Here is a 15,540-nt window from a genome sequence, read left to right on the forward strand (position 1 = left end):
GATGAATTTAAAGTTTCAGAGACACACACTATCTAACCACTGGCCCAAGTTCAGTATCAATCTATTTTTTAGTATTAATAGAAAACTAGTCATTAAGTAAGTTAATTTGTTTTTTAAATGAATATGAGATTATGTTCAGTATAAATTTTCAGAGTAAATTTTCATGACAATTTACATTTTTATATAATATTTTTAAATAGCTTTGTATATTTATTAATTCTCTTTTAAAAGTCACATATGGGTTAAAACCTATTGTGATTTTAAAAGAGAAGGAAGTGATGAGTATTTTCAATGCTAGTGGTTCTCAATGTTAAGCTGCTCCATAGTCAACCTGGGATTGTAAAAATACCAATGTTCCAGGAATGATCATTGCCTGGACCCCAGATAATTGTACTGGACTCTCTGAGAGTGGGTTTGGGCATCTGTGTATATCTAGTAGCTCCCCAGGTGATTGTAATTATAAAGTCATATGCTGCATAACGATGTTTTGGTCAATGACAGACTGTATATATGACAGTAGTCCCATCAGATTATAATGGAGCAGCCCTATACAGGTGTACCATTTTTTATTTTTCATACCTTACTTTCACTATATCTTTTCTATGATTAGATACACAAATACTATTGTGTTACAATTGCCTACAGCACTCAGTACAATAACATGCTTCGTAGCCTAGAAGCAGTAGGCTCTACCATATAGCCTAGGTGTGTAGTTGACTATGCCATCTACGCTAGTGTAAGTGCAGTCTATTGTGTTTGCACAATGACAAAATTCCCTAATGACACATTTCTCAGAATGTATCTCTATTGTTAGCTACGCATGACTGTATTAAGAACCTACGATGTTCATAATCTTTTTTTATGGAATGTGATTCTCTTTTCATTTGTAAAGTGACACAAATTATAGTGTAGGCTTATTTATTGAAAATTCTCCTACTAAACCCCTCTTCCATACTCTACTACCATCTAAGTAATGGGAAAACTCTGTTCTCCCCGAGATGGTCAATGCCTACCTCCCGACCCTCATTTGGCCCCCTCTTCCACTCTTCCTGTCCTTTTGATTCTCTCCAAATCCCTCTTCACAACTTCTCCCATGTTATGGGGGCTGCATACAAATAGGAACTGTGGCTCTTCCCCTGCTGTGTCAATGGCTGCTTTTGTGTGGGAAAGGGAGGGGGACTTTGCATGAGTCAGATGAGTCAGACGGTGGGTGTGCAGCACAGCCAGGACCATGTGGATAAAAAGCCTCAATAGTAAGGAAGAGTGGCCCATCAAATTGAGTAATTGCCTCAAATATATCTCCTATTTCTCATCCCTTTTTAATAATACTAAGCCTGAAAAATATTTTGTTCCTTTAATCAATAATCAACTCTCATCTATGTATCTTAAATCTTCTAATTTGTTTTTTATTCCATCGGGGTTAGGATGATAACCATTGAAGGTAAATAAATTACACTAAAATATGTTGGATATCTTTCTAAATGTCAACTTAAAGATCACATTTCAGAAAAAAAATCTTTTAAAATATAAGCGATAACACACTAAACAAAAAATAAAAATACATTACCCTAAAATGTAAATGAAGTCTTGGAATTCAGGCAAGCAAGACCCAATTCCTTGTCTCTACACTTTGGATCCTTGAAGGCAGAAATTGCATTTTATTTATATTTGTATTTCCAGCATCTAGCATTATGCCAGGTTAAAATAGCTGGTAAATGCTAGTGGTATTAACACACTTTTTTCTTATAATGGCAAATTTTAATTTTCTAGAGATTTGTATTATTTAATCAGTGTTTAATTATTTTAAGGTATAATTAAACACATTGATTATACAAATGTATGTAATAATACTTTTATTTTGGGGGGTTAAAAGGGAAATTCATTTCGTATTTTCCTGTATGTTTGCTAGCATTTTCCAAAATTTTTTAAATCATTAAATACTTATTAGTTATGGTGTCCCTGTATGTAACAACGACAACAACAATCAAGTTAAAATCTGAAATGTCTAATCTTGAACATGAAGAGTTCACAGTCAGTTTATACTTGACAACTAAGAAACAATGGGCTATCTCTAGAATAACAATTTGTGCATTTAAGTGAAGGCTTATATTTGTGCGAGAGGCAGTTAGTAGTTCAAAATAGTGTTTGGTTTAGATCACTGCTTCTCAAGGGAAAATAAAGTAGAACACGATGCATTACTTTGTCCCTTGCTTTGATTAAATTTTAAATATAATTAAAAGAAGACTAGAAATTGTTAATGTTAATCAAAGAGTTTGGGCTATGGATGTTAAACGATGTTGGTAAACACATAGTTGGGCAAAATCCTTTGGAATGTTAAGCTTTAAATTAAACACATACCATACAGGGAAATGAGGTACTTGAGAAGTACAGTGACAACTTGTACATGAATTTAGATTTCATTATGTTTTTCAATAAACAATTCTTGATATTCTATGTGAAAGCACCTTATTATCTATCATTTCTACTTAATGGCATTCTAAGCGGCTAAGAAAGTTGCTCAAACTCACATAGCATCAGCGCAGCATCAAACACAGATAATCTGACTCCAAATTCAGTGCCTTGTCCATCACAGCTCTGGAGCCCTGCAGCCACTTAGGACTACGTGAGCTACTGCTTACTGCTAATTTACTAGAGGGGCAATGGCAGTCACTTGAGAACCTACTAGTGGTTTGGTATAAATCCTTCTCAGAGTTGTCCCTGGACCAGCATTATGAACATCATTTGGGAACTTATTTGAAATGAGGCATCTGGTGTCCCGCTACAAACATAATGCATCTGAATCTGCATTTTTAACAAGATTACTATAGAATTTTTATGCACATTACAGTATGAAAAGCAGGAGTGTAAAGAAGTCCAGATGTGAAATCAGGGGACCTGAATTCCATCTCAGCCCTGCCACAGACTAGCCATGACGCTTTAAGTAAGTTATTTAATTTTTTTAGAGCATCAGTTTTTCTGCAAAATGGGGTGATAATATCCATCTTAGAGAGGGTTATTGCAATGATTGTATGAGTAAAAGTGCCTGGAACGTGAAACCCTGTCTCTACTAAAAATACAAAAATTAGCCAGGCGTGGTGGCATGCGCCTGTAATCACAGCTACTCAGGAGGCTGAGGCAGGAGAATCACTTGAACCCAGGAGGCAGAGCTTACAGTGAGCCGAGATCGTACCACTGCACTCCAGCCTGGGTGACAGAGCAAGACTCCATCTCAAATCAAAAAACAACAGAATAACAAAATGCCTGGAACCCAGCAGTAGTTTAAGAAATGCATACTGGATTCATATGCAAATCCACGGATTGCAATGAGACAGCTCAGGCACTCAGAGAATTTGGTGAACCCCCAAATTTCTGATTATGTGGCACCAAAGAAATACCTGTGCTAGAATTTATTTAAATTAAGCTTTCTGAGATATCCACATTTTTGTGCTCTAGAGAGTTGCTACAGAGTTATTCTCAGCAGAGCAATTATAGGTGAGGCTGCCCTATAATGAGATATCTTTTCTACTTCATTAAATAAACCCCCTTGAATGGGCTCCAAAATGGACCTGTCTTATACCAAATTCCATTATCTTGGAAGTAATCTCATAAGAAGGTCCTGGTGTGGGTTCAATCATGTTGGATACCTAACATTTACCATAAAGAATGTGTTCTAGAACAGTGATTCCCAAAAGCTGGTTCTCAGACCAATGTTTTACCGATCCAAGGGAAAATAAAAAATAAAGACAACATAGCTTTTCATAAAATTGAAATATAACTATTTTTAAAATATCCTTCATTTTGAGAGTATGACCTTTCTGTTTCTTTTTATCTTTCCTTCTAACTTTTATGGGTAAAACTGCTCCATATTTTATGATTCAATGGTGGTAATAGATGGTAATTTTTGTAATGTTCTTGTACAATACAAATGCAATGCCAACCCACTCTCCCCCTACACACACTTAAAACATTTTTTTATGGATCCTTGAAATGTAAAAATTCTGAACTATTGTTATAGAAACACCTGCTTAAGAGGAAATTCTTTCCTATAAAATCAATGTTGGATGTACAACATTTTAAATTATAAAATGTAGGGACCAAACTTCAAAGTGTTAATTGGAGGGCAAAATCACAGAGCGTAGTGCTCCTCAAACTGCAATGTGCACAAGGACCATCTGGAATTTGTTAAAATGCAGGTTCTGATTCTGCAGGTCTGGCAAGGTCTAGAATTTTGTATTTCCAACCAACTCACACTTAGAGGAGCAGAGGCACACTGGTGAGCCCTGAAACCAGATAAGCGGATCCCGACTCCACCACCTCTAGCTTTTGACCCTTGAGCAAGTTACTTAACCTGTCCACCCTTGGTTTTCTCATTAGTAACACAATAATAATAACAACAGTACTATCTCATTGGCTTGTTGTGAGAATGAAATGGAATAATGAATGTAAATAATCCCAGAATGTAAAATATAGTACCTGACACATACAAAGAGCTCCATAAATGTGAGTTATTACTTTAACTTCACACACCAGCGACTGGAGCGCCAAGATATTAAAAAAAGATTAGCACCTCAAGGGGCTGCTGCATGATGAAATCAGAGGAATTGAAAGTTCTGGTTGGTAATGGATGGGTCTTGTTCTGTCTTCTTTGATGGGTTTAATGGGATTGTTTGAAGCTGTGAATCTTAAAGGATACATATAGATTTGTTCTAATTCAGAAGGTGGAAGCCTCTTAATTATTAGGATCCTATGATTAAGATTGAAATGGTGGTGGTGTTTAAGTTGCATGCTATGAAGTTAGAAAAACCTTTGATAATTTCTTTGAGTGTTGTTCCAATAAGTGGCAAAAAATATGATTACTGCATCTCCTGTCCTTTATGTATTCCTAATTTATTAATATTTTCCTACTTTTTGTTGACAGCCAAGCAATTTATTACATAGTAGTATGTATCGCCTAATATGCAAATACAACTATATGAGGCAGTCATATTTTTTTAAATAGAATCCCTACTGTTTTTATAGTGGGGAAATTTGTATAGCTGTCTTTTAAAAATTGCAGGCATGACAATATAAAATAATATGAATTTGTGTTTTTATCTTCAGCTTACACCTTTTGCCCTTATTGGTTTAGCTTCTGGTGTGAATACAAACATAAGAGCATATGATGACTGTTTTTAATAAAACTTGAGAAAGATTGATGAGGTGGTCATAGAGCTAAGGACCAATTTTACCCATATAACGGGTTCACCTTTATACAGTAAAAAGAAAGCATGCAAAAATAAGTTATTTCATTAAGCATGTTTACATAAATGCCTGCTCTGTTACAAAATCCTAAAAGACTAAAGTTGACAGGTTTTTGGAAGTTACTGTTGTCTTCTGAATCATTGCATATCATTTGACCTTAATCATTATAAAATGTTATCATAAATTTACCTATCTAGTGACTATGTTATGAAAATAAAAGGAGTTAGTAGTTTGTCAAGAACACAAAGGAAACTAACACATAAACAAAACATTCCTAATGGGTTTATTAGATGCATTGGAAGTTGTTATGTCACTTAATAAATATTTAAATGCCTCCAGGGCCTTTGCTCAGTTCTTACCTTTCTGTTTCTTTTTTGTGGTCTCACCTTTAACTACAACCAGTCCTCAACACACTCTTACAGCTGACTTTGTACCACATATTTGACAACCATTCTAAATGCCTCTGCTGGGCGCAGTGGCTCATGCCTGTAATCCCAGCACTTTGGGAGGCCGAGGTGGGTGGATCACCTGATGTCAGGAGTTCAAGACCAGCCTGGTCAATACGGTGAAACCCTGTCTCTACTAAAAATACAAAACTTAGCCGGGCGTGGTGGCAGGTGCCTGTAATCCCAGCTGCTTGGGAGGCTGAGGCAGGAGAATCACTTGAACCTGGGAGGCGGAGGTTGCAGTGAGCTGAGATTGCACCACTGCACTCCAGCCTGGGCAACAGAGCAAGACTCCATCTCAAAAAAAATAAAAAAAAAAGAGTCTCATAACCCTTCCCTCATAGCAAGCCTTCTATGGGAGAGATGCTACTTATCCTTCAATACCTATTTTCTCCTTCTTTCTCAGTAACAGAACTTCAGAATGTTAGAGCCATCTGGAATAAAGACCGTATTTCTCAGCCTCCCTTGCAGGTATGTGTGGCCACATGATTAAATTTTGGTTAATGGGAAAAAAATGAAAATGGTGTGCTCGTGGAGACACTGTGTGCCTCTCTTTTTCCTTTTTCTCATTTTTGGCTGGATAGAATGTGTATCTGATGACACCAGCAGGAATGGTTATTTTGGATCATGAAGTCAAGGCCACTTCTTAGGAAAGGAGATATAACCTGGCACCCTGACCATCATACCATATCAGCCCTTGACTACCAACATTTATGTATGAGAGAAATAAACTTCTACCTTCCTTCAGACACTTATTTTGCAGCCAAACCTAACCCTAATGTATCCACACTCAAATACTTGCTGCTGCATCTATCAAGTGTGATCATTATCATTGTGCCTTGGCTTCTGCCGTCCATCCTATCTTATTCAAAGCCATGTTAGGACTTAAGGAAAAGGGAGAGATGCTTTAAATGATATGTGAGAGCACTCAGTATTAATAAAGTTAAATTTAGAAGTTAAATTCGGGAAAAGAAAAGAAAGGCTGAAAAGGCTACAAATCTTTTCTATTCCCAGTAGCTTTGTTTTTTTGAGATATTCTAGCTAAGATTTCAAAGTTAACTCCCTAGATAATTAGACAAAAGCTAGGCCAGATGTCTAAGCTAAGTTTTGGTTTCAAAATAATTATTTTTGTTAATTATCAGTAATTAGTGTCAGCATCCAAAACTTTCCTTAAAACCCTGGGAGAGAGAAGGAGAACAGGAGAGAGAATAAAAAGAGGTAGCGGGGAAGGAGAGAGAGAGAAACACAAGCATTATGCAGTACAATTATATTTTAGGTTTAACAAAACCTGATTCAAATTTTATAATTTTGAACACTGGGTTTTATGGAAAACTGGATATTTTGTTTCATTTAATGCAGATGTCTTTTGCTTTTACCTAAACTTAATTTGAAGCTTTTACAGTAGCTAAGAAAAGATGCCTTTCTTTTTTCTTGCCAAAATGATTATTTTTCTTTATCTATAAAATTATACCTTTAACCCTCCCTGCACCAGGAAAATAAATTTCAGCTGAAGATGGCCCTGGCAGAATGGCCTGGTATTCTTTGTAGTGTCTTTCATTAGCATTCTTTTCCTAGACGAAGGCTGCAGAGCTTTAGCTCAAAAGACTGTTCAAAAGAACAGAGGGTTCTTTTGGTGGTTTGTGGATAATATGGATTCTTCCAGCACTTATTAGATAGCTTAGAAGTTTACGTAGTACATCACACTTCCCTTATTTGTGTAGATGACCCTTTATGAGAACAGAAATATTTATAGATGCATCTATTTGTGTGCTACCTAATTACTTCGTATCTACTCAGGTCTGTTTTTTTTTTTTTTTTTTTTTTGAGACGGAGTCTCGCTCTGTCGCCCAGGCTGGAGTGCAGTGGCGCGATCTCGGCTCACTGCAAGCTCCGCCTCCCGGGTTCACGCCATTCTCCTGCCTCAGCCTCCCGAGTAGCTGGGACTACAGGCGCCCGCTACCACGCCCGGCTAATTTTTTGTATTTTTAGTAGAGACGGGGTTTCACCGTGTTAGCCAGGATGGTCTCGATCTCCTGACCTCGTGATCCGCCCGCCTCGGCCTCCCAAAGTGCTGGGATTACAGGCGTGAGCCACCGCGCCCGGCTCAGGTCTGTTTTTGTACGTAGCACCTTTTAAAATATTTAGGGGCACCATTGTCTGGTATCATCTATTAATAATTCATTATAACTGTAGTCATTTTAACCTGCAAGTAACAATGAAAATAATACTTTACTCTTTACATTGCGCCACTTTCACGACAACATCTCACATTTGACTCCTGCTCACTCTCATCGCCCATGCTCAATTACTCTTGTGGGCATTTTTTTTTCTTTTTTTTTTTTGAGACAGAGTCTTACTCTGTTGCCCAGCCTGGAATGCAGTGGTGTAATTATAGCACACTGCACTCTCGACCTCTTGGCTCAAGGGATCCTTTCACCTCAGCCTCCTGTTGTAGCTAGTAGTATAGATGTGTGCCACTATGCCTAGCTAATTTTTACATTTTGTAGAGATAGGGTCTCACTATGTTACCCAGACTGGTCTGGAATTTCTGGCCTCAAGTGATCCTTTCACCTTGGCTTCCCAAAGTGCTGGGACTACAGGTGTGAGTCACCATGCCAGGACTTTATGGCATCTTTATTTAAATGTTTACTGGTTTGTCTTCCTCATCAGGTGGTTAGAGGGAAGGAACCATGTCTTCATTCATTTCTTTTTAAATAGCTCCAGTGCCCAGCAGGCATATATAGTATGCATTGAAATGTTTTTTGTAAGATAGTTTTGTAAAATAAAATACGAAATATGCACTCATCAACAAAGCAAGGCCAATGGTGCATACAATTTGTTCCTTCTATAGGTACAGTATGTCATGAGCTAGTATAATTTTCCTACTACCTATTTTGTGTTTTAGTAGTGATTCTGAAGTTTATTTTAGTCCATGGCTATTTTTTATGCTAAGGTATTCACAAACTTACCTGTTTACAGATAGGAAGATAATTATTCATAAAGATCACTAGAATGGGGAGAAAAATAAAGTTTGATGGTAAAGTAAAATGGTGTTATTTTGTTTGTAATAAGTATCACGTATAAATTATGAGCACATGCTAAAAAGTAAAGATGGTTATGTTTAATCATGAGGATACTACATATCAAAAGTGGACAATTCATATACTCATTAACTGCCTATTTCTAGAGAATCTATATTCTACCCACCACCATTGTACTAAAACTTTACGGCTTTTATAGGTGGGCAGCTAAGTGATGAAAGCAACTGCATTTTAAAAATATATCACCATTCACTTCAGGGTTTGTAAAAAGCATGAGGTATGCCTTTGGGGTTATTTCTATATATCAAGTGCACACAAGCATATTAATCTGCAGGCGTAGCTTATTTATTTGCTTTATGTAAACTGGGAACTGCAAAATCCTAATATCATTACATATCCTCACCTCATGATCACTGCTTATTACAGTATGGCCAGAACCCCTCAATGTAATTGCAACTTTCCATTTCATAGCTTCCTGTCACCAATCTATATTTTCTTTAATCCCATACCTCAAGTGCTGTTCTGAACTGTCCTGCTGCCAAGGCGTATTTCTTTTGTCTATAGCAAGAGCTGGCATCCTTTAAGGCTACCTGAAGCCATTTGTCAATCTGAGGCAGAAAGCTGAAATTATGTACACTCAAAGGGTCTACTATTTCAGCAGCTCGGCATGTTGGCTGACTCCCAGTAGACATGAAGGACTCTACAAACTCATAGCGAACACCCACTTCATCAATGTAGACCAACTTCATTTCCACATCCATTATGTTCTTTAAGGGGATGTGAGGCAGAGGCATGGTGATTAACTGATTGTCAAGTTCTGTTATCTTTGCCTCTTTCTTTCTAGTTGGCTTTTCTTCACCTTCTGCCTTCCGTTTAAGGGCTGCTTTCTGTAAATCATTGCTTTGTTTTTCTTTGATGCCCTTTGTCATTTTTATTCTTTCAGGTGTGATTTCTACCTGTTTACCTCCACAGTTTTTCTTAATCTCTTGTGACATTTCCAGGATGTTAGGTGGGTGCACTAAGGTGGACATTTTCTTGCTTGTGTTTATCTTTGGAACAAGCTGATCATGATAGATCCTATTCACTGCATTCTCCAAACTCCTACTGCTTCCTGCATCCATCAATCCTGCCCAAAACTCCTGCAGGGGGGAGAAAAAGGAAAGTAATTAAGGCAATATTTTGAATTCCAGTGGTTTAGACTATAGTCAAATTCATTTTAAACACTATTTCATTCATTATTAGTATTTGTTGCCTTGTAAGTAAAACTGTATTTACATAATCTACTGACTATTTTAATAGAGGAGTATATGTGTCAGTCTCAAAACTCACCAAGATAAGAATTTGTTGTAAACACATCTAGACATTGTCTTAAAAAATGATCCTCTGTGGCTGAACAACATCGAATGAATACTTTAATGGGGTATCCAAACTCACTGAATAGGAAAATTTTATACATAGCCACTGAGACAAGAAAAGCCAAAGTAAATCCATCTCAATATTAATTTCCTCAGAAAGGCAGGTGGTCTAGAACTCATTATAAAATACACTACTCACCTGAATAATAGACATGGGAGTCTAAAGAAACCCCAGCTGCTTCCTCTGAAAAGCTTCCAAAAATGTGAGCACAATCTTTCCTAAATTTGTTTATTTTATTACTAATGAAAATCTCAAGTTTAAAAAGCTCATAGACAACTATAGTTCACAACAGGCTTTAAAGAAGAAGAACATGACCTTCAATCTTACAGAAATGTGAGCCATAGACTTATCTTTAGTCTACTGTATTAGTCTATTTGTAGTGATGGTATCAACAATGTACACTGTATAAAGATGAGGTATTTTTCTAAACATTAATGCTCAAAATATATAACAGTCTTTTGATTCCAAGATTCTGCATGCTATGTGCTTCTAGATTTGTTTTAAAATATCAAGTGTTCTAAGATATAATAATTGTTTAGTATGGTTGATTCCTATCTTTTAGGACTCTTTTTTTTCACCTATCACATTCTATTCTGGAAACAACTTTGTGGAGTAAATAGGAACAGGGACCACATTTTGCAAAGAAACTAAGGGATAGAGGGATTAAGTTGCTTCTCCAAGGTCACATTGGTTGGTCATTAGCAAAACCTACCCATTCAGATTGCTATTACCTTCCTAGGACTGCCACTTGCCAACTCCTAGCCTGAGATACTTCCTCTATAACATGAGGTTCTTTAGTATAGCTAATAGACATAGATTAGACCACAAAGATAGGAGAAAATAACAAGAAAGAAGGGCTGCATATAATAAGATAACAATGAGATAAAAGCTAACACTTGTGCTTCCTTTTATCTTCAAGGTCAGTGTCCGACTCAAGATAAAAATCGTGAGTCACTTCTCAAAACTTATTAATGTTGTTGATTGTCTTCATTTGTTTGTTTGGAAGACAGTAGTTTGCCGAAGAAGACCCTTAAAACCAAACACTGCATATTCTCACTCATAAGTGGGAATTGAACAATGAGAACACATGAACATAGGGAGGGGAACATCACCTACTGGGGCCTGTCGGGGGGGTGTGGGGAAAGGGGAGGGAGAGCATTAGGACAAATACCTAATGCATGCAGGGCTTAAAACCTAGATGACGGGTTGATAGCTGCAGAAAACCACCATGGCACATGTATACCTATGTAACAAACCTGCACATTCTGCATATGTATCCCAGAACTTAAAGCAAACAAATAAACAAAAAGCATCCTGAACTGTGACCCATTAGATTTTTAAGTAAAGAGAGAACCATAACTGTTCCTATGGCTCTAACCTTTGAAGTACTTTCCCCCTTTGTACCATTGGACACATATGTTGTCAGAAAAGGTTTAAGGTCATACATGGACATACCAAAGGATCTACTGTGATGGTCTTTGTTACCTCATATGAATGATTGAATTCCAATAATTCTAATAATAGCTATCTTGTATATTAATTTGTAAAAGCTAAATCCTAGAATATTTTCCCAATGATTTATAATGACACAGTAGGGTTGTGTTTCTATAGGATAAAACATTTAAGTTTGAAATTTTAACCAGCCTGTGTTGTGTTTAGTATTGAAGATCAGCAGAACTGTGAATCACAGGCCCCACCAACAGCTCCACTTTGGGCAAGACCCTGTTTCCTTTTCCTCTCTTAGAAATGTTGCTGGCCAGGCGCGATGGCTCACGCCTGTAAATGTTGCTGGCCAGGCGCGATGGCTTGGCCTTTGGGAGGCCAAGGCAGGTGGATCATCTGAGGTCAAGAGTTCAAAACCAGCCTGACCAACATGGTGAAACCCTATCTCTACTAAAAATACAAAATTAGCCGGATGTGGTGGCACATGCCTGTAGTCCCAATTACTCTGGAGGCTGAGGCAGGAGAATCACTTGAACCCGGGAGGCAGAGGTTGCAGTGCGCCAAGATCGTGTCATTGCACTCCAGCCTAGGCAACAAGAGCGAAACTCCATCTCAAAAAAAAAAAAAAAAAAAAAAGAGAGAGAAAAAAAGAAAGAAACATTGCTGGCATCCAACATCTTTTGGACTGCTAATGTGGCTACTCATTAGCAAGAGTGGCATGGGGAAACTGTCTTGGCCATCACTTTATTTTTTGTTTGCTCTTGTGCCACATCTACATATGATTTGGATTGAGTAAAAATAAACTTTAGTCCTTCAGTTAAGATCTCTGTTGAATGAACACTCCGGCTATGCATCTGTATCGTTAAGTTTCTTTTGGTAGCAGAGAGGCAGCTCTTGTTTAAAGCTCAAAATACCTGATTTTAAGGGTTTCTGGTTCATTTTAATCCACAGTAGGCTGTTAAAAATATAAACAGGCAACATCGGTTTGTGAGCTGTTCCAACATTTTCATGATACCTCCCAGGTATCTTATCTTATTGATACTCTCTCTACTTCAAGCACCAGAGGCTAAAATGTACCAGAATATCTGTAGTTGATTGTCATTAGTAACATTTTTAGCATCTACAGCAGCATTACCTATCTCTGCTGTATTTATTTCACATCTCTTTAACACATATAAATGCATAAAGTTATCTTTATAGCCATTTCTTCTAGAGCATAATTGTTCTCTCTCTCTCTGCCTCCGTCTCTCCATTTCCCTCCATCCCATGCTCCTTTCCTCTGCCTATTTTCCTCCCAACTCCTCCCACTCCAATTCTCTTCCCAGATGTCCCTCACCCCGAGCCTTTTTCTTTCTGCAAGAAGGAAGGTTTTATTGTTTTTAAGAAATAGGATTCTGAGTACTTCTGCATTAGTCTTTAAACTGCTCTATAGAAATCATCATTTTGGTCTTCAGTGCAGTTTTACACAAGAAAAAATAACAGGGGGAAAAAGTATATAGGGTGTACATAGAGCACTCAGAGGGAATAAGTATCTAAGCAAATGTTTAGCTTTCAGACATCTGAAAGATCAATTATTCCCAATATATATAAGAAACTAATTCAGGTTCCCTCCCAAATTCAGAATAAATACCTGAATATCTGAAAGTGTCTTAAATGTGCGGGCTGAAAAAGCATGGCCAAATCCAACCATTATTTTTCAGTGCTGGTTGAAAATCAGATGACTTTATTTCAGCTGTACAGCCTTTTTTTTTTTTTAATAAAAATTGTCACATGTACAGAAGAGTTATGGAACTGCTGCTTATGGCTTCTTTAAAAATTATAAAACTCTATTTAAATAATCTGGAATTTGAGGCCTTTTACCACCTTGCTCAATGTGTGTTTTCAGCCTTATTTAGCACTTCTCCTATAAACTACTCTGGAGTCAAGCTGAACATCTTGTTTATTCCAAAAGATGTTCATTTTCAGTCTGTCAACTAAGAATTCCCCATCTTCCTATTCCCACCTCATTCTACCTTTCCAAACCTACCAAGGAGTTATCCATTTTTACCTCCTCAGAATAATACCAATGGCATTTATAGCACCTTTTTTTATTTTTTATATCGCAGTTATTCCTGAATGAATTTTTTCTTCCAATAAACTCCCTAAAAGCAGAAATATACTTTACTCTTCTTGACATTAGTTCAGTGCTTTGCATAGAGTAGGCATTCAATAGATGTTGATCAATATGAATGCTGTGAATCAACAGCTAATTTACACATTCTTATTTAAGAGAAACAAAACTGGATTTTTTAAAAAAGGTATGGACTATAACTTTGAAAAAGTTGTTTCTGAGAAATATTTCTGGATTTTTTTTTTTGTTTTAAATTTGGTCTTGGGTGAAGTACATTTTCTTCTTTGATAGTTCAAGTGAATCATGTACCAACTAGATTTAAACTATCAACCTCTTCACTTTTTTTTAGTAGTCAAGTTGATTAAAATGACATTAGTCAGTGTTCCTGAGACACTGAGCTACACTTTAATCATTACTTCAATAAAAACACTGAAAGAGAAAACTATTAGACCATCATTATGTATGTCAAAAAAGTATTTGTTGGTAACATTCTATAAAAATGCTCATTTTTTAATTTAGAAGACAGCACTGTAAAATTGATTTCCTCATAGAAATATGCCTTTAAAAAATCGTTAGCAAATATTGACATGCAACATTGGAACAATCGCCAAGGTTTTTTTTTTTTAACAAATACAAGTACAAGGAACAAAGAGAAGTTAATGTTCAATCATTTCCAGTGGGTAACCATTTTAAATTCATTCAGTGGATTTTCAACACATTTATGTTTTTTTCTTCAAGTATTTCATCAAGTGTTCTGTTCTATGTGGGAGTTTCTATTGCTTCATAGATTCAATCAGTGGTTTACATGGCTATTAGTACCACAGCTTATTTATTAAATTTTTGGTTGAAATAGGCAGCTCAAACATGGGCAATTCAGCAAAAGAGAATCCTTAAAAATGTGCTCTCTGAAACATTCGACATCACAGTTGCTATGGTTTTCTTTCTTTAAAAAAAAAAAAGATCTAATTTTAACTTGCTGTTAAATGTAACCAGTGAGACATTATGAGAAAAAAACACCTTGCTTGTTAGTCTACCAGTTCTTTTAAATGTTTTAAAAAACACACTACAAAATATTTCTTCAATCCAATAATCATTTATAGAGTTCCTACTATGAGCAAGGTGCTGTGCTAGGTCACATGAGAGAAACTAAAGATGACCGAGACAGGGGTCTTGGCATTGTAGCGCTCATAGCTAGGAGTGGAGGTGGAGGATGAAAAGAGATGTTGTTTTACTAGACCGTGAACTGCCGGAGAGGCAGAAATGTATCACAATCCTTTTTCTATATTGATGTGTAGTTTCTTCAGAGCCTGGAACATAAGAGACCCTCAATGTACGTTTGTTATTAGAATGAATGTGTGGCTGAGGTACTATATTCTACAGTATATGGTAGCAATAATGGACATACTTCTGTAAGAACATGGGACTGATGCAATTTCAAGATATTTGGGAAAGATTTTGAGAAGAGGGACAAGTGTCCCTATGCAAGCAGTTGCTCTTCTCTTCTATCTGAGAACCCTCAAGAAATGGTACGTTATTATTAGAAGGTAGAGGGAAATTTGCCCTACAATGTATTTTAAGAAATGCAAAATAAAACAAACCGTCCAGTGTTATATACATAATAATAACAACCAACAGGTACTCTCAGTTTATGAAGTGATCTCACTGGATTAATCCATTTGTTTCTGACAACAACTCTTTTGCATAAATATTTTAGCCATATTTTCATAATAAAGAAACCAAGAGGTTAAACAACTTGAAAGACATTACCAGGAGAGTTTACCAAACCTGACTTGAACCCAGCATGTCAAATTCCATGCTTTTTAGATAATAGGATAATATAGTC

The 15,540-nt window shown here is 36.7% G+C and overlaps 1 protein-coding gene across 2 annotated transcripts in view; it reads right to left on the reverse strand.

Moving 5' to 3' along the window:
• Positions 1–15,540, reverse strand: part of SPATA16 (spermatogenesis associated 16) — a 251,790-nt gene that overhangs the window by 218,399 nt on the left and 17,851 nt on the right. For both annotated transcript variants that reach the window (NM_001246421.1, XM_016939979.4), the window contains 1 exon segment: positions 9,238–9,867. In NM_001246421.1, coding sequence (NP_001233350.1) covers positions 9,238–9,849 — 612 coding nt within the window. In that variant the 5' untranslated portion in view covers positions 9,850–9,867.

This window comes from Pan troglodytes, chromosome 2 (assembly GCF_028858775.2).
Source record: "Pan troglodytes isolate AG18354 chromosome 2, NHGRI_mPanTro3-v2.0_pri, whole genome shotgun sequence".
Lineage (NCBI taxonomy): Eukaryota > Metazoa > Chordata > Mammalia > Primates > Hominidae > Pan > Pan troglodytes.